The 27993-nt window shown below is 42.2% G+C and overlaps 1 protein-coding gene across 1 annotated transcript in view; it reads right to left on the reverse strand.

Moving 5' to 3' along the window:
- Positions 1–27993, reverse strand: part of COBL (cordon-bleu WH2 repeat protein) — a 570333-nt gene that overhangs the window by 93990 nt on the left and 448350 nt on the right. Inside the window, 1 exon segment of the mRNA XM_089654939.1 lies at positions 1203–1455. Within this exon segment, the coding sequence (XP_089511065.1) occupies positions 1203–1455 (253 nt within the window).

Genomic DNA, 27993 nt, shown 5'->3' on the forward strand with positions numbered 1-27993 from the left:
ATACTAGTGTCTAGCTGTGAATGGTCACAGCTAATCACATGCACATGTCATGTGATTAGCTGTGGCCAAATCACAGCTAAGCACCAAAAAAAAAAAAAAAAAAAAAACATGAATGAAAGTAATTCTTTGCTATAAGCAAATTGCGTAAAAAAAAATAAATAAATACTGATCACTTTCCCAAAGTAGTACAATGTTACTATGGTAACATTGTACTACTTTGGACATAGTGAAATATGAAAAAAAATCTTAAAAAGAAAAAAAGTAATAAAAAATAATAAAAATTAAAAAAAAAAATATATATATATTTTTTGTTTTTCACACTGTCACCAGTCAGTGTCCCTGATCACCGCCATGCCAGTTATATGATGACGCTGTACTGCACTGGTGACAGTAAGTAAAAAAAAAAATAGTGAAAATCATTTTTTTTATTTTTTCGATTTCTGAAAAATTATGACAAAAAAAATACAACTTCAAAAAACTCGCCATGCCTCTTATGAAGTACGTTGGACTGTCTACTCTGCAAAAAGGGGTAATTTTGGGATATCTGTACTATTCTGACATTCTTGGACCTCAAGAAATTAGATTGGCTGTCAGTACTTCAGGATTGATCAATATTCAGATCTATACCATAGTTTGTGAACTCTATAACTTTCCTACAAACTAAAAAATACATCCTAATTTGGGTTATTTTCACCAAAGACATGTAGCAGAATACATCTCGGCCTAAATTTATGAAGAACAATTATTTATTTGCAAACGTTTATAACAGAAACAAATAAAAATGTGTTTTTTTTCCCACAATTTTCTGTCTTTTTTTGTTAATTTAGCAAAAAATAAAAACCCCGGCGGTGATTAAATACCACCAAAAGAAAGCTCTAGTTGTGTGAAGAAAATGATAAAATTTTAGTTTGGGTACAATGTTGTATGACCGCGCAATTGTCATTCAAAGTGTGAGAGCGCTGAAACCTGAAAAATGGCCTGGGCAGGAAGGGGTAAAATTGCCCGGTATTGAAATGGTTAAAAGTGTACAAATTAGGTGTGACAGGAAACCATACAATACAGACCTTATAAATGGCAACATAACTGTTGACTGGACATTTCTAGTCCAAGTTACAAGGCACAAAAAGTTATATTTCAAATGTATTTCATGGAAGATAATTATAACAAAACTGCGAGGAGGATTAAAGAACACATATAAATACCTGGCATTGAAGCTCCATGAGTCATTACTGTTAAAGGACTCCACTCTGGCAGGTTGTTGATTGGCTTTGTTGGTCCCATTGTTGCTAATTTCACTTTTCTTGTAGCCATCAGTTTGCAAATCTAGTGAGACGCTATCTGATGGAGAACTCACAATTCCTGAATCTTCTGTGTAGCTATTTATAGATCCAGCATCGTCAGTTGTTATGACTTCTTCTGATGTAATGCTACTACTACGTATCAGGGTTTTCCCACCTGCATGATATAAAACAAAAGGGGAAAAACCCTTTTAGTGATGATAAACAGCTTCATATTCTGTTAAAAGTACACACATTTAATAATACTATATATAAAAGCATATAAAAGAATGCCTTTTTTTTACTGTACACTTCCTAAAAGTATGGTATCCATTATCTAGAAATATTTCATACAGAACGTTTTTTTAACAAGTAAAAAAGGCAACAACTGCATACTGAATTTTTCTAAAAAAGTTGTAAATACAAACCTTTTACCTAGTATTTTTCCTGCAGTTCTTTTCCCGCTTCTAAATATAAGTCTAGGTTCACACCTATGCGTTTTTCATTTTGCAGAAATGTGCAGCAGTCCGTTTAACATGATTTATAGGACAGGGTCACAAATACCGCGTTTTCACCCGGTGCGTTTTTCGGAAAGGGTCAGGGACTTTTTTAAATGCAAAATGTTGCATTTTTGGTTCTATAGACTTCAACAGAGACGCTGCAGAAAAGCATGTAGTGCGTTCTTGATGCAATTTAATCTGCCTAGCAACAAAATTCAGCGAAACGCATAAAAAAGCAACAAAAATGTGCAAAAAAAGCAAAATCCATCACAAAAAGCATGGCAGAAATGGATCAAATGCAAACTGTATAGGTGTGAACTGAGCCTAAAAGACTCGGGCTGATTTACAAGAACTGGAGAGTGCAAAAATCTGATGCAGCTGTGATGGGAGCCAATCAGCTTCTAACTTCAGCTTGTTCAATTAAGCTTTGACAATGCTTTCTATGCAGAGCTGCACCAGATTTTGCAATCTCCGTGTCAGGAATGGACTCACCATTAGTGGTGAGACTCATCTGCCGTGTGGGCTGCAGTACCAGGGCTGGCCAGCGGGTACTCAGCAACCAGAAGCTCACTCCTGCAATCAGCCATCTCCTGAGGCTGATTGCAGGAGGTGTATTTAAGGAATGGCCAGACCTGCAGTCAGCGCCTTGGTGTATGTTTCCCATGAGCCCCTGTACCTGCATCCTGTCTGCTTCCTGCCTGATCCTGCTTTGATCCTGACTCTGAACCTGACTCTAAAATGAACTCCGCCTGTCCTGACCTCGGCTATTCCTGACCACTCTTCCGCTCACTCCTGGTACCCTGTTTGCCCGTTAGCTACCCACCCGGCCCGCCTGACTACGTTGTGCTCCATATATATATACATATATATATATATATATATATCAGTTTAGGTTTGGGTTTGTTTCACCTTGTTGTATGTATTTGTGTTAGTTTTGAGTTTGGTTTGTTGCACTGCGTTTATGTTTGTGTTGTCCTGAATAAATTATCTTGTTTACACGCTATACCTGAAGTCTGTGTTTCCCTGTGTCAGTTCACACACCTCTGGTCACTCCCGGAGCCCTGACACTCCGCTTTAAGTAAATCAAACTCAATGTATGATTGCAATAGGCAGTAAGGCGAGAATACTTGATATTTTTGCAAAACATGCATATAATACTACAATATTGCTTCAAATTAAAGAATAGCAAAGCAGTACAAAACTGTGTGCAAGTATCCAGTGTAAATAATGTGTGTGCTTGTGTTTACTAGAGGGGTGTTCTTATTTAAAAGAGAATTATCCAATCTTTTCAGTGTAACATGAGATACAAAATTGGAGTATTGAAAGAGAAGAAAATGAAAATTAGATTTTTTCCCATTTTAAAGTTTTTTTTCTAAAGCAAAATTCTTAACAATAAAATAGAGATATACGCATCGTTACCCAAGCTATGATACATGCTAAGATTAAAAGTACACTACAAGATAAGATACAAAAATATACTCAATCTGGCAACCATTGATCTCCCACTTTGTTCCAGCTCAGTTTGACACGTCATTAAGTGAATCTTGATGTTATCTAAAATCACTGCCATCACCAACCAATCAAGCTTTATGTTAGGTGACCCCTGGGACCCTCTACATACCCTCCTCCCTTTCCCAACTCTCTTATTAATTCCTTATCCATTTTCTTCATTCTGAGTTCTTAAACTTATGTGGCACAAAACCTACCCTACTGGAGCCTGTCCAGTAAGACATCTGACTCTCAAGAAGACCAGGTTTTAGAAGGGTTCCTAAATTAAATGTATAACATCAAGAATCAGTGGTAGCCAATAGGCAGTGGGTAACATAGAATATGCAAACAGTAATCCCTTTACCTAGTTACATAGTAAGGTTGAAAAAGGCACAAATCTATCTAGTTCACACACTGAAACAAATTTAGGAAATACATACAAAAATCTTCATATACAGAACCCTATACCCCCCAATTGATTAAGAAGAAGGCAACAAAAAAAAACAAAACATATTATTATTATACAGTATTTATAAAGCGCCAATAGTTCGCTCAGCGCTGTACATTACAAAGGGGGACAGAACATGTGACAGAACAATACCAATACAATGCAAAACATGAGGGGATCGAGGGCCCTGCTCTTTCGAGCTTACAATCTAAAATATAAAGCATGATCCAATAACAGTATGAAGTAATGGAACAAAAAATCTAACTGCTTACTATTGGACATTACAGACTGTTTAGGTCCATTTTCGCTTCCCTTCCATTTTATAAATCAGTCCCACTGTATGGAAGAGGCTTGTGTGTCCTTTTAATAAGTGTTGCATTGATTGCAACACAGCAACGTTTTTGAAATATAAATTGCTAGGGTTCTGTAATTCCAATGGAAAATCAAACATAAATCAATAGCAGAAAGAAAATGCAGATGGAAAGGCAATTTCTTAAAACTGCATTTAACAAAATACGCTTCCATCATTCCATAATGCTAGGCCTAAAACCCATCTATTAAAGAATGATTCCAGGCATGGCTATAATATACAGATATTTGTATAGAAAGTATAGCGAGCGCTACAAAAATGTCTTTATAAGCTGCTAGAACACCACAAAAGGTAACCAACCAACCTTTCAATGAACCATAGAAAAAAAGAGGAATCGGTGCAGCGCTTAAATTAGAAAACATAACATGAGTACTCTATTCAAATGTCCTAAGCGTATATATAAAGGCAGAAGAAAAAAAAAAAAACGGAAATAGAATGCAATAGTACACGATGCGCTATTCAGTTATTGATATCAAAGCACACAATTGTCCAAATTCCCATGTCAATTGCTACAGGGAATAAATAGAATGTTGTGCAATCCGAAGGTAAAGATCCTTGAAACAAATAGAATGCGTACTCACCAGAAGTGCGTATAAAATACGCATGTAGAGAGATAAATTCTTCAAAACATCTCAGTCATCAAGGTTCTGGTCAGGTCGCACTCTACATCATCCTCTGTCTCACCGTAATCAACAGTTACCACGGTTCATCAAACAGTATGGGCGTCAGAATTCTCCTTGGTCCAACCAGGCACTCACTGCTCTAGAAACTGGGAGCCGCACGGAGCTCGCTACAAACAACAAGGAAGCAGCCACAGTAACATATACAGTTACATTTGTCCATTTTGGACCAGTAACCACATATATATGATATCTGGCCGATGCCCCTGAAAAGAGAAAATCATTGCAGTAGACACTGCTACTTTAGTGATCTTGCTTCTGCGTCCCACGCTGAACGACTGCACTCCTGCTTTCTGAACACAAGAGGTCAGCTGCTCTGCACAGGCACCTTTCAGAGAATGCATTGCATTTTCTGAATGAAAGCAAAGTGTCTCTGATTGGATGAGTTGGAGATGTGGGGGCAGTGATGCCATGCATTCAATCTTGTCCAATGACAAGACAAGATGCTTTGTTTTCATTTAGAAAATGCACAGCAATCTCAGAATGGTGCCCGTGCTGAGCAGCCGACCTCCTGTGTTTGCAGTGCATTAGGCTGGCTGCTCAGCACAGGACCCAAGAACAAGTGGAGGTCACTGAAGTAGTGGTGTTTACTTCACTAATTTCTATCTTCCTGGGAATTGTCCAGGTATGATATATACATGGTTATGTTGGTTCAGGCTGGACCAATGTAACTACATATAATATAGCCATGCCTGGAATTATTTTTTAAAGTGGAACTTTACCCATTACAACTTGATAAAAAATCATGTTCTTTAGCAATGAACCTACATTCCACATTAATAATTATGCTACCAAAATTAGTGTGCGCTGTAAATTGTCTCCAGCATTGCTTTTGCTTCTTCTTGCTGGAGGCTGCCATTTTGCTGAAGCCCAGAGTCCCTGAGCAGCAGTAAATCTTTAGGCAGTCAGCAAATCGTACCTAGATTTTCATCAGTGCCAAAAAATACCGAGCAACTCAGCATGTACAGAGCAGGGTGAGACAGTGCATCGCTGGATTTGATCAGTATAACAGTTTAACAATATAGGCACTTATTATTATTATTATTATACAGTATTTATATAGCGCCAAAGGGTATGCTCAGCGCTGTACAATAGCGGGGGGACAGAACATGAGACAAGACAGTAACAATACAATACATGAGGGGTTCGAGGGCCCTGCTCTTTCGAGCTTACAATCTAGGCGTTTTGTATACCTGCAAAAGGGGTCAGTCTGAAGTGATCTATCAGGACTTAAGTTTCCACTTTATATACCTTCTGCAATAACCACATTTTAAATAACCAAATGCAATAACCAAATAAAACCATGTTTTATTTTACATATGTCAAATATGTGTAGAGACCATTTGATTATACTGGACTCCCATAGGCCTATCATCAGGGAATTATGCATTTGGGCATGTTAGAAACATTATAATAGCAGCTAGTATTAAGTTGGCCTTAAAAAGTGGAATTAAACTTAAAAAATAAAAAATGGCTGGCTGGCAGAATATTATTATGATGGAAGAGACTGTACTGTTACGTTTGTTAGAACCGCTTATCTCTGCCTGTCAGTGTTTATGTACACATGTCAGTGTACATTTATGGAATGGCTCTGTGCTGTGATAATGTGACTCCTATGTACATCTCAGCTCAGCCACACAAGCAGCCAAAGAGTTGGAACCCAGAAGAAAGAACAGGAGAAGATGGAAGTACTGGTGACTGACAAGGACACTGACACCACAGCACAAGAAAGGACCATTTGGTAGGTAAATCTGCCATAATGTGTTTAATATGCTATTAATATTAGTATGTCATGGATTGGGGGACCTATTTCAAAAATGTTTAATTCCACTTTAAGCATCAATTTATAGAATGCACATTGAAAGTCTTTGGTCAAGAAATGATTAAACACAATTTAAAGTATCAGTTGCACAATGGAACCTGTAACACTTTTAGTTGAGATGCCATATATTTTACTATAATACTGCTGTTGTGTATTCAGTATTCAGGTTCATCATTTTATGCTCTCCTACCTTGCAATACATAACAGATTACTTCTGTGGTTTATGGTTAGCTAGGGCAAGTAGAAACAGTAGAACTGTAAGCTCGAAAGAGCAGGGCCCTCGAACCCCTTGTGTATTATATTGTTACTGTCTTGTCTCATGTTCTGTCCCACTTGCTATTGTACAGCGCTGAGCATACCCTTTGTATATATAAATACTGTATAATAATAATAATAATAACTGCAGCTTGAAGATAACTACTGTACTTTACCAAAGGTTCCAACGGTACAGTTGTTCAACGAAAAACAACAAGATGGAAGGCAGTTACAGGCTCTAGGCAAAACTTGCAACACTAACTTTCCAGAAACCACAAGGCCTAGATATGCCAAAGTATTAATATGACACCTCAATGCAGAAGCACCTGCTACTGTCTGCTGTTCAGTTCTTGTTTGCATCATATTGCATTGAAATGTTATAACTGGATGGAAAATTTAAAGATCTTTGGCACAAATTGTACTTTAAGTTTTTTTTCCAGTAATTTCAACAATGCCAAATTCTTTTTGTGAAAGACTGTGTTTTCCAAGTAAAGTTCTTCTCATAACTTTCTCCATTAGCCATTGAACAGGTATAATATCTATATGCAAGAATCTACTGATGGAGAAATATAAATCAACACAAGTACTAAATAACTTCTTCAATGGATGTAGTATAGTCTTTTATTTTCTCAGATTATATGTTTGATTGAGGAGAGCCAGAGTGAATGTGTTAGATTCCCCACTGGCAGTCAAAAGTCTAAGGCTCTGAGGAAGAGGCAAGTCCTCGAAACGAGTCAGCCTATTTGATGTCTACATTCCCCATTACGGACTGTTACTCAGCGCGGTGTTGACCCAGCTGTTCTTTTATGATGTGCCTTGACTTTATTGTCGTTTGTGAGTACAACATCTACTTTATTTCTTATTAAACATTTTTTATGGTAATGCACTAGGCCTGTGCGCCCTCTCTTTGTTCTTTCCTCATTCAGTATATTTGGATTTCCCCGGTCTGTTGAGGGCAGCAAGGTGTGCATGTTCCAGGACATTCTTAATGTGGTTGCAGCCTGCATCAAGCGCAAGAGCATTTGTGTTTGCTGGTTCATTAGTCAAAAGTCTATACCTCTCTAAACAGAATTTAAACAAAAATAGATAATTGGAAGGTACTTCTCACTGGAAACCAAGATTTTACAACTACAGACCAATGATTGTGTAAGATGTATGTGGTAGTTAACGTAATTTTTTGAAATTTCAAAAAATAGTCACAGAAATGCTTGTCCCTTGAAATCAAAGCTATCCATGGCTAGCCTTTGCCACAATAATTCAGGTATATCAAGTGACAACAATGTTTTTTTTTATATTTCTGCAGCTACTTAAAGTAGAATTATAGGCAAAATGTTTCTTTTTTTCCATTTTGGATAGAGCAAAAAATAGTTATAACCCGTCAGATTTTTTTTTTTGCCATCTGTGTCTTATTGTGGAGATTTCTCTTCTCTCCCTGTCCCACAGCCATACAGGAAATGAGAGGAAATCCCCGTACATTAAAGAAATTCCTAGGGGACCCCCCAAGTCACCAAAGTTTGTGTCCCTATTGGAAACTTTTCCCTCTATTACATTTCTGGGGAACCCAAAATGTGGGATTTCTTTGTAACTTTCACTTTCAATGATAATGGTAAACAGAGCAAATAGAGAGGGAGAATTTCCTTAACAGGGGTAGGAACAGCAGTAAAAACTGACAGATGTTCTAATCCCTCTCCAATCTATCCAAAACACAAAAAAGTTTTGCCTTTGGTTATACATTAATGGCTCCAAGGTTTGTAGCTCAGAGGTCATTTTTGTAGACTGCATGCAGTAACCTATTTTCTTATCAAAAAGTTTTTCTACTAATACTCGGGGATGTGATCCATCTTAATTTCTTAGTACCTGTACACGCTACCTCCGCATAACTTATTACTTCTCCCCCCCCATAATTTTTTTTTTTCTTTTCTTCTTTCTTCCCCCATATTTCCCCACCATTTCATCCTGCATCTCTTTTTCGTTCTGTTCTTCCTTCCCATCTCTCTTTTTTTCTCACATCTGTCACTCCACCTTATCATTCCTTCACCACCAACCAGAATAGAGCATCCACCTTAACACAGAAATGACTCACCGCAACCATATCATACACTAACGTTCTGAATAAGTAAGCCATGATGTCCACAACATTCGGTGCCCTCCATACCCTACTCTTCCTACCACTCCATCATAACTAAATGTGGAGATTCAAGACGTGATCATACACACCTACATTGCTGGATTCTCTTTCCGCTGCGTATCCATTGGTTGTAGTGTATGTTTGATGTATTGTTCCATTCCACATGGCCTTGAATTACAGTTTACAATGAGTCCCGTCTGCGAAACGGGAGACATGTCATGTCCATGTTCTGAATGTGATTTATAGCTGTATGTGCTCTATATGCTATCTTGTCTGCTCTTATATCAATAAAAAAATTTTGGAAAAAAACAAAAGTTCTTCCAACCATCTCCTTTTTTGTACTTTTTGTGTTAACTGTGCTGGAGAGTGGTAGCTTTTGACAGCACAGCTTGCAGAGATTTATGGCCATGAAGTACCTTTACACACACATTATTTCATTGTTGCCAACACTGCTAATTACAACTCATTTTCAATCTGAACATGATGTGTCCTTATATTGCTCTTAGTGCTGAAACAGTACTATACCCTTTCACAGTATAAAAAGGGTTTTGTGTCACCCAGAGTTCTCACCTAGGCAGGTTGAAGGATCTCTATGGTACTTATGTAATACTGAGGAAACTAGATTTCCAGTCTCCTTAGGCATTGGTAAACCCTGGTTTGGGTCCCAGAGCCCTGAGGCTTTGTAGAGACATGGGAGGGGTGAATCTTCCAACCCTGGCTCCATGATGTGCAGACAACCAGCACCTTAATTGTACAGTTAAACACATCTTTTTTGGTTGGAGCTGGCATTAGTGCAGGGCTTCACCCTCCCCAGAGTCTGTGTGACTGCAAGGGAACAACTTGATTTGCTGCATGTGTGTCCAGCGGTTGAGAGGATGGTCTGTGGAAAAACAGACAGGGGCCTAAGGCTATCGGCCAGAGCAGAGGTGCAGCATGAGAAAAGCAGGAAGCTGAATTATTTCCTTTTGGTAGAGGAATGTCAAACAACCCCATGCATGGGTGCATTACATGAATGTTTCTTTAAAAAAAAAAGTGGACACAAAGCCCTAAAACATAGATTTTGGTGAGTTAACTACATCCTTTAAGAGCTACATTTGGTAACATTCCCACATAGGGTGAAGATATACAATGGGCAGAATTGGAGTCCCCAGGTATAGAAGGATGTTTAACTGTATGAACAGTTGTTCTGTGTATGGCACAGTAATGTCATGTGAAGCAGGTGAGCAGAGACTATAAAACCCTCTATTTTAACTGGAACTGTGGAAAGATACTGTGGAGTGCACAAACGGAGTGTCTGAAACATGGGGTGTTCAATACATGTGCAACTCCCACATGTGCCTCAGCAAACTCTGCCTGTTTATGAATCTGCCAGGAGTAAAAGTCTGTCGGTAGTGGTAAACGCAGCTGGAAAGCCAACTCTGACAACCATGCGAGATCAAGACGCTGACCAACAGCGAATGTGGAGTGTAGCTGCCCATAGCAATGCATGTGAGGTCAATTCTATTGTCCGTGTGCTGTGGGTTTGGCCTACTGAGGACTGCAACAAGATTAAAGCAAAGATGCCTTATTTAATGGAGAGTGCAGGAAATAGTGCAGTAGAAATAGACCCCTTACAGGTACAGGAGGGTAATGTGGGGAAAAACCTACTGCAATTTAAGAAAATTCAGGTAATTTAGAGGGAGCCCATGTGTATCATTCAGAAAGTGACCAGTGTGACCCCATCTAAAGTAAGCAGTTGCCCCTTGCAAAAGTATACAAGTAAAATACCTTGGAATTTCTAGTAGGATTCCAGGACAAAAAGAAAGTCACCTTGTGAGACATGATTTGGAATTCCCTTTAAAAATGCTAATTTGATCATTCTAAGTATCAATATCAATATTGGGGTTATTTGTATTAGTTAAAGGTAGGTGTAGTATACTCAGGAGTACAATGTTCCCCCTAAAAGTAGAACTTGTAAAATCAGCCCTGAGCCTTTAGTAGTAGAAGGGAATTGTGAGTGTGTTTGATGAATGTATTATATTCTTTAATTTTCAGGAATTGCTGGGGATCAAGAGGATATAAAGCCTGACCCCGAGGTTGTAACTGATGTACAAAATGTTATGCCTAGCTTTCAGAGTGGAAGTGGACAGGATTATGTACCAGACCTAAAAATCAAAAAATATAGTCTTTGTACATAATAATTATTTGTTGAACAAGATGGACTTGTGTCTTTTTTCAACCAGAATAACTATGTAATTGAAAGATGGCCTGGGTTACATGCAGCTGTAAAAGAATTCTGTGAGGTATGCCCAGAGTGGCAGTTCTGTGCCAACTGTCACCCACATGGGCACATTTCTGTCTGACAATAACTTTACTATTCAGTACAGAATACTGACAAAGAGAGGGGAACTTGCTGGTGTGTTCCGCACCCCCAGGTCAAAAACAGAGTGGGGCATGGTATGTTGCCCTGTACAAAAAAGGGTTTTGTGCCCCCGAGAATTTTCGCCTAGGCAGGTTGAGGGGCTTTGTGGTGCTTGTGTCATATGGAGAAATCTGGACTCTCAGTTCCTTCAGGGATTGGTAAAGCCTGGTTTGGGTCCTGGAGGCTTTGTAAAAACAGGGTGGTATGAAGCCTCCAACCCTGAGTCCACAGTTTGATGACAACCAGCATTTTGATTGTGCAGGTGCACACAAGCCTTTTAGGATAGGTGCTGGCAAAAGTTCAGAACTCCACCCTCTCCAGGAGACCAAGAGAACATCTAGAGATGGTGCATGTGTGCACAGTGGTTCAGTGAATGCTCTGTGAAGAAACAGACAGGGGCCTAAGCTTGTGGGCATCTCCAGCAAGGCACAAACAGCAATAACAGAATTTTACTTTAGTGGAGTAGGGGAGGAGTAGAATAACCAACAATTTTTGCTAGCAGTGGAACCAAGGTAAATCTTAGGAAGAAACCCTTCACCAGCTCCCATTGTCCCTTTCTGCAATATGACACTTCTATCTGCTTGTCCTTTATTTCCTTTGCAAAAACAGAAACTAGAAAGCTCACCATATCAATTTATAACTAGCAAGGGAAAGGTTTGTTTGGGTCAGTTCAAGACAGTGGGGAATACAATTTTTTTTCCAGCCCTAAATCAAGTGTAGCACCCACCTAGATAGGTGCTAGGATTTGTACAGTTAGGATAGTATAGCTGTGTTCCTGCCCAACAGAGTTCTGCAGTCTATTATTCAGGGCTGCTCATGATGCTCTGGTGCTGTTTGAGTTTGCCTTGAGCTCCTCCTGCCTTCTGGAAGCCACCAGAGCTTTCCAGAACCTAGGTGGGAACTAGGCAAATGAACAGCATGAATATGGATACAGTTCTTGCCAATTACAGAGGAGGGTGGCCATGTTGCATGCTGGGAGATGGTATTTATATTCTGTGAACACTTGGGCTCAGTGTCTTTCCAAAGTGGATTGCACCATGCAAGGGTCGAGGCAGGCTTGCCTCCCCTGGCATCTGCTGCCATGAAGCCTCAGGTGGGCAACCTGAGGGCCTAAAATGAGCGAGAGTGACCTTAGTTCTACAGAAAGCTTGCTGAGGGGGCTGTCTATTGAAGATCTGGTCTGGTATCACTGGTATAGAGTGTCGCTTGGAAGTTGGAAGGAGGCAACCAGCTGTCCCTTGACATTTTGTGAGTAAAGGCAACCTAAAGGATCTATAATCTTGTGCTTTTAACCCCCTCATGGTGCTACAGAGTTAGATAAGGGATCACTGGCTAGTGTTCTGAAGAGCTTTGTCCATTTACTCTTTACTGTAAAGGACTTTGCACTAACCTGAAGTTACTGTTATGGCTACTGCAAAGGAGAAATCTTTTGCCCATGGACTTCACCTAAAGTTGACTAAGGTCAAATAGTTTCCTCAACTGTAATTAGTTCTACTCTTGGACTAGCCTAATAAATTCTCCATCCCTATCCCAGTTCTCCAATAAAATCTAGGCACAAGGAACTTATCAATATTTTATAAACTGTTGCTTAAGTTTAGATTAAAAACTTGGTCTTGGTTGCATACATATGCAAATCATGTTAGATTGATATACCAAGGTGCCTCTGTAAAATGTACATACTAAAATTAATAAAATGAAAATATGCACAAAAGTAGTTTTGTTTAACCTCCTCGGCGGTATGATTCTTTCTGATTTTTTGTGCTGAAAGCGGTACATTTTTTTGCATGGAAATATGTAGTTTTTTATTGTAGGCTGTAATTCTTAGGAATAACTCACTGAAATCTGTCCAAACAAGAGTCTAGTAAACATTCCGGATATGATAAAACTTGAAACACGAAATCATAAATTATAATTTAATAAATAATCATAAAAAATAATAATATAATAATAATAAATTTAATTCAATAATATAATCAAACCAAAAACACTGAAATTTGAAATACAGAGGCAAATTCGCACATCACTGAGCAAAGTCGCAAAATCGTTTTCAGTGTCTGATGACGAATTTCCCCACGAATCATTATCACTCAATTCTGCAAGTGGTTCTGATTTACTATCGCTGTTCTAAAACCGCTTTTGACGTAAAGTGACGCTTTTTGGACGCCATGGACTTTTCTAAGTTTCCAGGCAGAAAGAACAGTCAAAATGCAGGCAGGGCGCCGGACAAAGCAGTAGGGACAAAATGTATGTGAAATGCATTGAAACAGCAATGACAGCAAAAATGACATTTTAAAAAATTTCAAATTTCCCGCCGGTTTCGGTGCCCGTACGTCCCGACGTCACAGGGACCGGAACACAGAAGACGGATGCCGGCATCGGCCGGAGGAGATGGCCGGGGACGCTGCAGGGGACACATCGTGGGAGCGAAGGACAAGGTAAGTGCTGCAGGGACCCCCGGAGAAGGCCGCATGGTAAGCCTGAGTGTACCTCGGGTTACCGCTCTTGGTACTCAAGTTTTACCCCGAGCTACACTCGGGAATACCGCTAAGGAGGTTAACACAGAAAGCAAATGAGGTCTTCTCGTTCATTGTATTGCAAAATTGTATTGCAAAAAAATTAAACACGAATAGATTTTGTTACTCAGTAAAAAAAACTCCAGTTTTAACGAATCACCCCCTAGTGTTTGCACAAGGTTGTCTGTACTGGTCAGCAGAGCCTTCCTCTGCTGGTTCTATGATGATTTAAGTAGCCTCCAGTTTCAAATTTTTGGAGCTGCACATACTAGGGATCTTCAACAAAGACATACTGTAAAAATATATAAAGGTATTTTCACCATTGTTTCAGGTGCATTGTGTTAAAGCGGAGTTCCACCCAAAAGTAGAAGCTCCGCTTGTTTGCCTCCTCCCCCCTCCACTGCCATATTTGGCACCTTTTGGGGGGAGGGTGGAGCGGGTACAGGGTATTGACAGGTACCCACTCCAACTTCCTGTGAAGTGAGCCGGAAATTCGACACCCTCCTTCCTCCTGCAGTCTCCTGGGAACTTTCACAGGTACCAGAAGACTGCCGGACCAATCAGGAGGCGCAGCGTGACTCGCGCATGTGCAGTGGGCACCCGGCTGTGAAGCCGCAAGCTGTCACAGCCTGGTGCCCACAGTTGAGATGTGCTGTGGAGAGAAGAAGAAAAGAAGGGACAGCGTGGGTGAGCACAGCGATGGACCTTGGGACAGGTAAGTGTGTGTGTATAAAAAGTCAGCAGCAACAGTTTTTATAGCTGCTGACTTTTAAAGAACACAAAAACAGCTGGAACTTCACTTTAATCCATAAATATTTTATTCTATCCTTTTAATATTTTTATTCGATGCAGATACAGTTGCAAGAAAAAGTATGTGAACCCCTTGGGATTACGTGGAGTTTTGCATGAATGGGGCATAAAATGTGCTCTGAACGTCATCTAAGTCACAACAATAGAAGAACACAGTCTGCTGAACATAATACTACACAAACATTAGATGTTGCCATGGTTTAATTGCACATAACATGTAAACATTCACAGTGCAGGGAGGAAAAAGTATGTGAGGCCCTAGCTTAATGACTTCTCCCAGAGCTAATTGGAGCCAGGAGTGAGCCAACCTTGACTCCAATCAGTGTGATGATATTGGATGTGTTGCTGACAGCTGTCCTGCCCTTAAAAAACACACACCTGTTTAGGGTTTACTGGTTTCAAGAAGCACTGATTGAAATGCTGTGGCATGACCTTGAGAGAGCGATTCACACCGGACATCCCAAGAATATTGCTACACTGAAACAGTTTTGTGAAGAGGAGTGGTCCAAAATGACTCCAGATCATTGTGCAGGTCTGATCTGCAACTACAGGAAACGTTTGGTTGAGGCTATTGCTGCCAAAGGAGGGTCAACCAGTTATTAAGTCCAAAGGTTCACATACTTTTTCCTCCCTGCACTGTGAATGTTTACATGTTATGTGCAATTAAACCATGGCAACATCTAATGTTTGTGTAGTATTATGTTCAGCAGACTGTGTTCTTCTATTGTTGTGACTTAGATGACGTTCAGAGCACATTTTATGCCCAATTCATGCAAAACTCCACGTAATCCCAAGGGGTTCACATACTTTTTCTTGCAACTGTATGTGACTACATAAACTGCAGCACACGTTATTTAATAAAAGATATTGCATCAAACACCCTATGGTTTTGACTGTGTATTGATCTGAAACTGCAAACCTGCTAGATGCCACAGTTTGCACAGATATTTCCTCCACTGCTAATATGGGTCATACTCAGTAATTTTATCATATATTAAATTGTATTGCTAAATCTTTTTAGTTATTTTTTACTGATATTTACCATTCTGCATAAATATGTAAATGATTTCCTATATTCTTTCAACATGGACAACTTGAACATTATCCTAGATCAGTGGTGGGCAACCTTTTTTTTCAACTGAGCCAAATCTCGCCAAAACCATGATTGAAATTTATTTTGAGAGCCACATTTTTAAAACTGAAAATACATCTCCCATATAGTAATTCATCCCCCATAGTAATTCATCCCCCATATAGTAATTCATCCCCCATCGTAATTCATCCCCCATAGTAATTCATCCCCCATAGTAATTCATCCCCCATAGTAATTCATCCCCCATATAGTAATTCATCCTCCATATAGTAATTCATCCCCCATATAGTAATTCATCCCCCATAGTAATTCATCCCCCATATAGTAATTCATCCCCCATAGTAATTCATCCCCCATATAGTAATTCATCCCCCATAGCAATTCATCCCCCGTATAGTATTTCTTCCCTCGTATAGTATTTCATCCCCCGTATAGTATTTCATCCCCCATATAGTATTTCATCCCTCATATAGTATTTCATCCCTCATATAGTATTTCATCCCCCATATAGTAATTCATCCCTCATATAGTATTTCATCCCTCATATAGTATTTCATCCCTCATATAGTATTTCATCCCCCCATATAGTATTTCATCCCCCCATATAGTATTTCATCCCCCCATATAGTATTTCATCCCTCATATAGTAATTCATCCCTCATATAGTATTTCATCCCCCCATATAGTATTTCATCCCTCATATAGTATTTCATCCCCCCATATAGTATTTCATCCCTCATATAGTATTTCATCCCCCCATATAGTATTTCATCCCTCATATAGTATTTCATCCCCCCATATAGTAATTCATCCCTCATATAGTATTTCATCCCCCCATATAGTAATTCATCCCTCATATAGTAATTCATCCCTCATATAGTATTTCATCCCTCATATAGTATTTCATCCCCCCATATAGTATTTCATCCCTCATATAGTATTTCATCCCCCCATATAGTATTTCATCCCTCATATAGTATTTCATCCCCCCATATAGTATTTCATCCCTCATATAGTATTTCATCCCCCCATATAGTATTTCATCCCTCATATAGTATTTCATCCCCCCATATAGTAATTCATCCCTCATATAGTATTTCATCCCTCATATAGTAATTCATCCCTCATATAGTAATTCATCCCTCATATAGTATTTCATCCCTCATATAGTATTTCATCCCCCCATATAGTATTTCATCCCTCATATAGTATTTCATCCCCCCATATAGTATTTCATCCCTCATATAGTATTTCATCCCCCCATATAGTATTTCATCCTTCATATAGTATTTCATCCCCCCATATAGTAATTCATCCCTCATATAGTATTTCATCCCTCATATAGTAATTCATCCCTCATATAGTAATTCATCCCTCATATAGTATTTCATCCCTCATATAGTATTTCATCCCCCCATATAGTATTTCATCCCTCATATAGTATTTCATCCCCCCATATAGTATTTCATCCCTCATATAGTAATTCATCCCCCATATAGTAATTCATCCCCCATATAGTATTTCATCCCCCCATATAGTATTTCATCCCCCATATAGTATTTCATCCCCCATATAGTATTTCATCCCTCATATAGTATTTCATCCCCCACAGTACTATTCCCCCCCCTCTTCTAGTAAGCCAAGTCCCCCGTGTCAATTCACTTACCTTTTGCGTTCCTCTCGCTGTCTTCCCGCGCCGTTCGGGTCTTCAGGGCGGACTGTGAGAGGAGCCTAGCTCCCCTCCCCTCACGTTCGGCACGCTGCCCCGCCTACACACATCCTGACAGCCACATCCGCGGGCCGGATTAAAAGGTCCGCGCGGACTTTTGGGGCTGCCAACCGAGAGGAGGGAGGGGAGCGGCCGACCGAGAGGAGGGAGGGGAGCGGGCGCCCGGCACACAGAAGAGCCGCATTAGAGTGGGTAAAGAGCCGCATGTGGCTCGCGAGCCGCGGCTTGCCGACCACTGTCCTAGATTGTAAGCTCGAAAGAGCAGGGCCCTCAATCCCCTCATGTTTTGCATTGTATTGGTATTGTTCTGTCACATGTTCTGTCCCCCTTTGTAATGTACAGCGCTGAGCGAACTATTGGCGCTTTATAAATACTGTATAATAGTAAAATAATAATTATTATTAGCAGGTTTTTTGCAATGCAGTGCCTTTGGGGAAAATGATGGGTTTTTGTTTCCAGTATGGAGTTCCCCGTTTTTACAATTCAGCATAGCACTCACCCAGTACCATGCCTTGTCTGAACTGCGTAATAAAGCGATACAACAACATTGGATAAGGCCTATCTGTTGCTAAGTAGCAATCAGCAGAAATGTTTTAATGTGGGTCATTTGTATGAAGACTTGAGAGTTATTTTTCTGTTTTCTTGGGAACAAGTTTTAATAAGACATACTACCAATTAAACTGTACCATAAACCATTCTGCAGTTTACTGTTGTCTATTGTGCAAATAGCTAATTTAATCAACTTTCATTATTGTGCAAAGTAAGTTCAGGGTCACTTTAATATGCTAATAAAATTAACACGCAGATGCCAACTCGATGTTTATATTTGTAGCTCTGAAAGCCACACTAAGGCTTGGTAAGAATTCCCTCCAGAATACTCAGTCTCTGATCATCAGCCAGGTTCTTCAGAATTAGTAGCCACTCTTCAGTATCACTAAAGACATTTTTTTTCATTTTGGATTGCGTAAGAGAGGGCTATGACCCTTGTCAGTTTGTTTTCCATCTGTACAATATTTGGAAGATTTCCCTTCACTTCCTGCTGCATAGCCAAAACAGGATATGAGAGGAAGTCCCTCCAAAGTGAGGGAATCCTGGGGTGTCACCAGAACTAGTGCCCCAATTGGAAGATATTCCTATTCCCAGTCTGATGCCAAACCAAAATTTGGGATTTTCATCTGCTTTCAAAGATAACAGGAAACATGACTAATAGAGAAGGTGAATTATTATATTATTATTATTATACAGTATTTATATAGCGGGGTTTGCTCAGCGCTGTACAGTAGCAAGGGGGACAGAACATGAGACAATACAGAAACAATACAATGACCTTAGATTGTACACCCCTTGAGGGTTAGGGACTGATGTGAATGTACAATATATATGTAAAGTGCTGTGTAAATTGACAGCGCTATATAAGTACCTGAAATAAATAAATAAATACACGAGGGGTTCGAGGGCCCTGCTCTTTCGAGCTTACAATCTAGGAGAGCTTACATTCTCCTTAACCTCCCTAGCGGTCTGATTATGTCCATATTTCTGTGCTGAAAGCGGTACATTTTTTTGCATGGAAATATGTATTTTTTTTATTGTAGGCTGTAATTTTTAGGAATAACTCACTGAAATCTGTCCGAACAAGAGTCTAGTAAACATCCCGGGTATGATAAAATTTGAAACACGAAATCATAAATTATAATTTAATAAATAATCATAAAAAATAATAATAATAATATAATAATAATAAATTTATTTCAATAATATAATCAAACCAAAAACACTGAAATTTGAAATATAGCGCCAAGTTCGCACATCGCTGAGCAAAGTCGCAAAATCGTTTTCAGTGTCTGATGACGAATTTCCCCCACGAATCATTATCACTCAATTCTGCAAGTGGTTCTGATTTACTATCGCTGTTCTTTAACCGGTCTAAAACCGATTTTGACGTAAAGGGACGCTTTTTGGACGCCATGGACTTTTCTAAGTTTCCAGGCAGAAAGAACAGTAAAAATGCAGGCAGGGCACCGGACAAAGCACTCGGAACAAAATGTATGTGAAATGCTTTGATACAGGAATGTTATACTATGTGATTTTAGTGATTTTAGTGAATGTCACTTTTTGTCATTTTCAAATTTCCCGCCGTTCCGTCCCCCGTACGTCCCCACGCTTGCAGGGGACGGAACCCAGATGACAGATGACGGGGACACTGCAGGAGGGACATCGCGGGAGCGCAGGACAAGGTAAGTGATCGAGGAATCCCGGAGCAGCGCCGCATGGTAAGCCCGAGTGTAGCTCGGGGTTACCGCTTTTGGTACTGAAACTTTACCCCGAGCTACACTCATGAATACCGCCAGGGGGGTTAATGGGCACACAGACAGCAATAAAAACCTAACAAGAATTCTAATCTCTCTCCACTCTACCCAAAATAAAAATAAATAAAAAAAAAAAAGGTTTTGCCTTTAGTGACACTTTAAGTATTTTTGAACTACTTAGAGTTGGGAATAAATAATATAAAAAGAACAGTATATGCATTTTTGGCATCTCATCGCTCTCTTTTTAAACAAGAAATGTTCTCTTGTATATTCTACTGCCAATCCTTTACATTTTTTTCCTTTTTCAGCTTGGCCCAAACTTAAGTGACAATACAGCTACTTTGTAAACCCATACATATACCCAGTGAAGTGGCTAGTCATAGATAATACACAAAGATGAAACAAATCACCCTATATAAATTGTACCTGTTTATCTGTAGCCATCTGTCCTGCACAGCCTTTTACAACACACAGATGAAAGGTTTTTTTACAGCAACAGAAATCAGGGGGAGAGGTCTGACACCACTGACAGAGCTGGAATACAGAGCTGAGTGTAATCGGACAGCTGATTGTAGGGACGTGACACATCCCTCCTCTTCACAGGCTCAGAGAAAGAGCAGAAGGAAGAGTCATCTGCTGTGTGCTGGAGGGTACAAGCCATCTCCCCGAAGGTTGTGGTGTCTGCTTAACCACTTCCCGACCGGCCGTTGCATATAAACGGCCGGACGGTGGCAGTGCAGGGTCGGGTGGCCGTTTATAAACAGCCTCCCCACACCCTGCTTGTGCGCGCTCCCTGACACTCCAGCCGCACCGAAACTCCGGACACAGTGAAACACCGATCGTTGGACGGGACCTCTGTACGAGGTCCCGATCATGTGATCACTGATTGGCCAATCAGTGATCACATGCAAAGTAGTAAGCAAGATATCACTTGTGACATCCTTGCTTACTATGTGTGAAATCTGTGAATGATCACAGAGGTCACATGGTACAAGGCTATTCACAACAGCCTTGTACCATGTGACAAGCTGTGACCAATCACAGCTCACTCAGTATTTCTCAATGGCTGCAAGAATGCACACAGAGAGAAAGAGAAATGATTGCTTTTACATCCTATATGGGTGTAAAAGCAATCAGTGTAAAAAAAAAAAAAATCTTCATCACCCCCCACAAGTAGTACAGTGTCACCATAGTGACACTGTACTGCTAGGGTGACAGAATGTAAAAATAAAAATAAAAAATAATATAAAAAAATAAAATAAAAATGTAAAAAAATTTTTTAAAAATTATAATTTTTGGTTATAAACTAATTTGCATTTTTTTTTTTACTAAAAAGATAACGGAATACATTTTGGCAAAGATTTATGATGAAATATTATTTATTTGCAAAAGTTTATTTAAAAAAACACTTTTTTTCAAAATTTTTGGACATTTTCATTTAAATAGCAAAAAAAATAAAAATCCCAGCGGTGAATAAATACCACCAAAATAAAGGTTTATCTGTCTCAAAAAAATGGTAAAAAATTCATTTGGGTACAGTGTTGCATGACTGCGCAATTGTCATTCAAAGTGTGATAGCGCTGAAAGCTGAAAATTGCCCTGGTCAGGAAGGGGGTAAAAGTGTCCGGACTGGAAGGGGGTGAAATTGTCCGGACTGGAAGGGGGTGAAAGTGTCCGGACTGGAAGGGGGTGAAAGTGTCCGGACTGGAAGGGGGTGAAAGTGTCCGGACTGGAAGTGGTTAAGTGAGTCATTCAGATAGCAGAGAGAGGAGAGATCAGAGAGGAACTGGACTTTGGATTCGGCTTAGTACACACTGTAGTGGGATGTGCTTTGTTTATTTTTCATGTCTGAAGTTTACAACCACTATGTAAAGAATCTTGGCAGGAGGAAGAATTTCCCCAGTTTCCTCTCACTGATCACTTTGCAACATTGTAACATTATAGCAAATAAGATGAGAAGCTACAGTAGGTGGATGACTGATCTACTGTATACCAGACATTTGTGAACAAAGCCAAGAATTGCACAGGCACCAGAATTTACATAATGGTTATCTTTGAGCCAGCTTCTTTGCCAAAGAAGTAGATACTGACCCTGAATACTGTCTAAACAAAGATGATAATGTAATCTCTATGAGAGATAATTAATATCAGCACAACATATTATTCCAGTATCTGCTTTTATTTATGCACATTTAGGCTATGTGAGTAAACAACTTAGTATCTGTCTCCCTGCTCCCTAAAATCTCCCCCCCCGTTTTCATGTGAACTCCTGAACGCCCGTTCGGTGTGCAACAAGCTTACCGCCATCCACGACCTCTTTGTTTCCCGCTCCCTCAACCTCCTGGCGATCACGGAAACCTGGATCCAGCCCACTGACTCTACCTCCCCTGCTGCACTCTCCTATGGAGGTCTCACCTGGACCCACTCACCCAGGCCTAACGGTCGTAAAGGTGGTGGGGTTGGTCTGCTCCTGTCACCGCAGAGCACCTTCCGAGTCCTCCCAAACCCCCCCTCCCTATCCTTCTCCTCCTTCGAGGCCCACTGCGTCCGACTATTCTCCCCAACCCCCCTGAAGATTGCTGTGATATACCGGCCTCCTGGATCCATACCCCGCTTCCTGGATGACTTCTCCTCCTGGCTACCCTTCTTCCTCTCCTCTGAGCTACCCACCATAATTCTTGGGGATTTTAACATCCCTGTCAACCTCGACAACCCGGACACAGCCCGTCTCCTCCACCTAACCTCCTCCTTTGCACTTGCACAGTGCATACAATCCACCACCCACTCCGACGGAAATATCCTTGATCTTGTCTTCTCCAACCGATGCGCTCCCCACAACCTCACTAACACCCCCTTCCCTCTCTCTGACCACAACCTGATCACCTTCTCTATCTCCTCGTCCTCCAACGCCTACCCCTCCAAATGTCACACTACTACCAGCCGTAACCTCCGCAACCTTAACCCTGCCTCCCTCCACTCTGCAGCTGATCAACTCCACGACCGCATCCTCCCCCTGTCCTGCCCCGATTTGGCTTTGACCGCCTACAACAATGCGCTCTCAACAGCCCTTGACTCACTAGCGCCTTTAACCACACGCAACACCAGACCCCGACCGCTCCAGCCCTGGCAGACTGATCACACCAAAACCCTCAAACGACAAAGTCGTGCCCTAGAGCGACTATGGCGCAAAACCAAATCCAAACAAGCCTTCACCCGCTACAAATCTGCCTTCCGCACCTACACCTCCTCCCTCCATGCTGCCAAACAGGCCTACTTCTTGACCCTCATCAAGGCCCTCTCCTCCAATCCTCGCCGACTCTTCTCTGCCTTCAACTCTCTACTCTCTCCACCCCCACCTCCACCCAGCACCTCACTCACTGCCCTTGAGATTGCCAATCACTTCAAAAACAAAATTGACACAATTCGCAAGGACATTGCCGCAACTCACACGCCCTCTCAACCTGTCCCCTCTCACACAGCTACCCCCTTATCCCCCCTCCCCCTCGACATAACCCGCAGGGACTTCGTCGCTGCTCAAACTCTCTCCAACCCCCTTCACCCTCACTCAGCTACCCCCTCATCACCCCTCTCCCACGGCCCCACCACTGCTCTGACCTCCTCTTCCACCCCACCCTACATTCCTCATACTGAAGCTCCCCCAACACTCCACACCTTTGACCTTACTACCATCGAGGAAGTCTCCAAGACCCTCTCTGATGCCCGCCTCACCACCTGCCCCCTCGACCCTATCCCCTCACAACTCCTACGACCTTCCTCCTCCTCCATCCTACGCTCCCTCACCCACATCTTCAATCTCTCCCTCTCCTCAGGCACTTTCCCCTCCCCTCTGAAACATGCACACATCACCCCCATACTTAAAAAGCCCTCCCTGGACCCCAATGACCCGAACAACCTCAGACCCATCTCCCTGCTCCCATTTACATCTAAACTCCTCGAGCGCCTAGTCTACACCCGCCTATGCTCTCACCTCAACGACAACAACCTCCTCGATCCCCTACAGTCCGGCTTCCGTCCCCTACACTCCACCGAAACTGCCTTACTCAAACTCTCCAACGACCTGCTAACCGCCAAAGCTAATGGACACTATTCAGTGCTCCTACTCCTTGACCTCTCTGCGGCCTTCGACACAGTCGACCACCCCCTCCTCCTCAAAAAACTACACTCCCTCGGCCTCAGAGATTCTGCTCTCTCCTGGATCTCATCCTACCTGTCACAACGCTCTTTCAGCGTTACCTATAATGCTACCACCTCCCCCTCACTCCCCCTCTCTGTTGGGGTCCCTCAAGGCTCTGTCCTCGGGCCCCTTCTCTTCTCCATCTATACCTCCTCCCTTGGCCAACTCATACACTCTCACGGCTTCAACTACCACCTCTATGCCGACGACACACAAATCTATCTCTCAACCCCCCACCTCACCCCCTTGGTCTCAGCCCGAATCACACACCTACTGAGCGACATATCAGACTGGATGTCGCTCCACTTCCTTAAATTGAACCTCTCCAAAACCGAGTTTCTTGTCTTCCCCCCAGCCCGGACACCACCCCCCATTGATTTCTCCGTCACATCCAACAACGCTACCATCAAACCCGCCCTGCAGGCCAGAGTACTGGGTGTCATTCTGGACTCCAACCTATCCTTCCAGCCCCAAGTCCAATCTTTAACAAACTCGTGCAGACTCCACCTCCGCAACATCGCCAAAATCCGCACGTTCCTAACCCCAGAAACCACTAAACAGCTCATCCACTCCCTCATCATATCACGACTCGACTACTGCAACTCCCTCCTCACTGGCCTGCCTCGCCGCTGGCTATCCCCTCTTCAGTCCATCCTGAACACGGCTGCCAGACTCATTCACCTTTCCAACCGCTCTGTCTCCGCCACCCCCCTCTGCCAATCCCTCCACTGGCTTCCGATTGCGCAACGGATCAAATTCAAAATCCTAACGCTGACGTACAAAGCTGTCCACCATACTGCCCCGAACTACATCACTGACCTAATATCCAAGTACCGCCCAGCACGCACACTCCGCTCCTCACAAGACCTCCTTCTCTCTAGTTCCCTGGTCTCCTCCTCCCATGCCCGCCTCCAGCACTTCTCCAGGGTGTCACCCATCCTCTGGAACTCCCTGCCCCAACCCATCAGATTATCACCTACTCTCCTCTCCTTTAGGCGCACCCTGAAAACCCATCTCTTCAGGGAAGCCTACCCCACCCCCTGCTAACTTGCCTCCCTCCTCCACTCTTCCTACCACTCCATCCCCCACAGCTATCTCCTCCTGTGCCACCACCCCCTCCCTCCTAGATTGTAAGCTCGAAAGAGCAGGGCCCTTGATCCCCTCATGTTTTGCATTGTATTGGTATTGTTCTGTCACATGTTCTGTCTCCCTTTGTAATGTACAGCGCTGAGCGAACTATTGGCGCTTTATAAATACTGTATAATAATAATAATAATAATAAACAATAACAGATTATGGTGTTATATCTTGGTATGAGGATGACATCCTTCTTTGTATCTTCACTGTGGTTATCCGTCTTTATCACCCTAGCACTCTAATACAGTAGCAACATTCGCAACAAAAATCTAACTGGGGAGACTTCCTCTCACCTTCCTCTCCGGTAGGAACCAGGGGCGGACTGACCATTTGGAAACTCAGGCACTGCCCGAGGGCCCGGGGTTAGTAGGGGGCCCCATGAGATGCCCCTGGTATCTTTTTCATAGGCTTTTTTGAGTTTGGGCAAGGACACAGGGGCCCCATGGTCCCCTATTGCCCGGGGGCCCCATGAGTTGTCAGTCCGCCCCTGGTAGGAACTCAAGAGAAATCTCCCTAGTAGAAAAAATCTGACATTAGACTCAAATCACAGACCTTTAACACAAGGATAAGGATCTTTTTTTCAGCCACTTGACTTTAACCTCTTCATGCCGAGCGTATGCAAATATGGGCCTGGACACCGAGCAGCCGCATATTTGCGTACCATTTGTAAACAAACATCTGCTGAGAGCGCGTGCCCTGCGTGCTCCCAGCACATGTGTCGGTGTCCCACAGAAAGGTGCCGATGTCTCCTTGCGATTGGGACCTTTCTGATCATGTGACTGCCATGACAGCCAATTATGGTGATCACATGACCCTATACCCCGCCCCGCCTCCTAGCATCAGAGACCCCTTACAGGGCCAGGAGGTGCCGGATTGAAGGGGTTAATTTTCAAATCTCATTGAAATCAAACTTTTATTAACCACTTGCCATCCACGTGCTGTTTATAAACGGCAGGACGGTGGCACTCCAGGGGTGGGTTGCCAATCATAAACAGCACCCGCATTTTCTAGCTGTGTGCGCTCCCTGGGAGTGCGCAGCACCGAGATCCAATGCCCGCTGTGTCCTCCGGACACAATGGAACACCGATTGTCGGACGGGACCTCTGTGCAAGGTCCTGATCATATGATCACTCGTTGGCCAATCAGTGATCACATGCAGAGTAGTAAGCAATGATGTCACTTGTGACATCATTGCTTACTATGTGTAAAATCTGTGAATGATCACAGAGGTCACATGGTACAAGGCTATTCACAACAGCCTTGTGCCATGTGACAAGCTGTGACCAATCACAGCTTACACAGTAGTTCTCAATGGCTGCAAGAATGCAGACAGAGAGAAAGAGAAATGATTGCTTTTACAGCCTTTATGGGTGTAAAAGCAATCAGTGTAAAAAAAAAAAAAAAAATCTTACTCGCCCCCCACAAGTAGTACAGTGTCACCATGGGGCAAGGAGCAGGAGCCGGGACTGCCAGCGGGGGACCCATAAAGAAGAGTATCGGTAAGTACAGCATGTTTGTTGTTATTTTTTATTTCAACCTTTAGAATCACTTTAATTTATTAGTGATGAACCAGACAAAATTTGCTAACTGGGTGGCCTGCGGACCTCCTCCAACAGACATCATTCAACTAAAAAAATCGAAGGAGCAGGGCAGAAAAGTGTCAGGAGAATAGCACCTGCATCCAATCAGAAGCAGCCACTGTTTGGATATTTTGACAGCTGGTAGGGCTGGCTATTAAAACACAGAAGCCACAGCAGCATATTTGTCCATCTGTGTTGCTTAGCTTGGGCTGAGGAATCTATATGTGTATAGCCAGATTTTTACATACCGTATTTTTCGCTCCATAAGACGCACCTAGGTTTTAGAGGCAGAAAACAGGAAAAAAAAAATTCTGAACTAACGGACTGCAGACACAGTACAGGGATGACCAGAGACTGCGGACAGTACAGGGATGACCAGAGACTGCGGACAGCACAGGGATGACCAGAGACTGCGGACAGTACAGATGACTGCTGACCTTTGAGGAAGTGGGGAGCGGGTACCTGAATTTGACAGGTACCCGCTCTTCTGCAGAGTTTTTGTTTGATCTTACCTGTTCCTCGATCCAGCCGCGCGCTGTCTTCCTGGCTTCTGTAATGGCGCTCGGCATGACAGCCGGGTGCCCAGTGCGCATGAGCAAGAAGCACTTGCGCTTTGTTTTTGGTGCGGAGGCTTCTGGGATCTGTCATGTGTCCCAGGTACCGCCTTACTATTCACAAAAAGCACCGCTTCTTGCGCATGCGCACTTGGCACCCGGCTGTCATGCCCACACTACAGGAGCCGGGAAGACAGCGCGCCGCTGGATAGAGGAACAGGTAAGATCAAAGAAGAGCGGGTATCTGTCCAATTCAGGTACCCGCTCCCCACCTCCCTAAAGGTCAGCAGTCCTCTCCATAAGGTCCCGCTGCAGAGCTGAGCGGCCGGCCCGCTATTCTGCGCGGCGGCGGTGGAAATACCGGACCGGCCGCTCTATATTCGCTCCATAAGACGCACTGACATTTTCCCCCCTTTTTTGGGGGGAAAAAAGTGCGTCTTATGGAGCGAAAAATACGGTACATACTATTAGAAGGGGCACTGCAGATTGACTCAGTAGTAAACAGCAGATGCAGTGATGTAAATGTTGCAATGTGCATAGCTGCACATTATTCCTATAAAAAAAAAGTGTATAAAATATTGCTATGTTGTATTAATCAGATTAGATTAAAATAATTTAGTTAATCCAATCTATAATTTTTGTAAATATTATTCTGAACTTCAGCAGAGCTGTTTACACTAAACTTTTACCTGCTGCCAATTCTTGCA

The sequence above is a fragment of the Staurois parvus genome, unplaced genomic scaffold (assembly GCF_062004578.1).
Source record: "Staurois parvus isolate SC_StPar_1 unplaced genomic scaffold, SC_StPar_1.0 ptg000814l, whole genome shotgun sequence".
Taxonomy (NCBI): Eukaryota; Metazoa; Chordata; class Amphibia; order Anura; family Ranidae; genus Staurois; species Staurois parvus.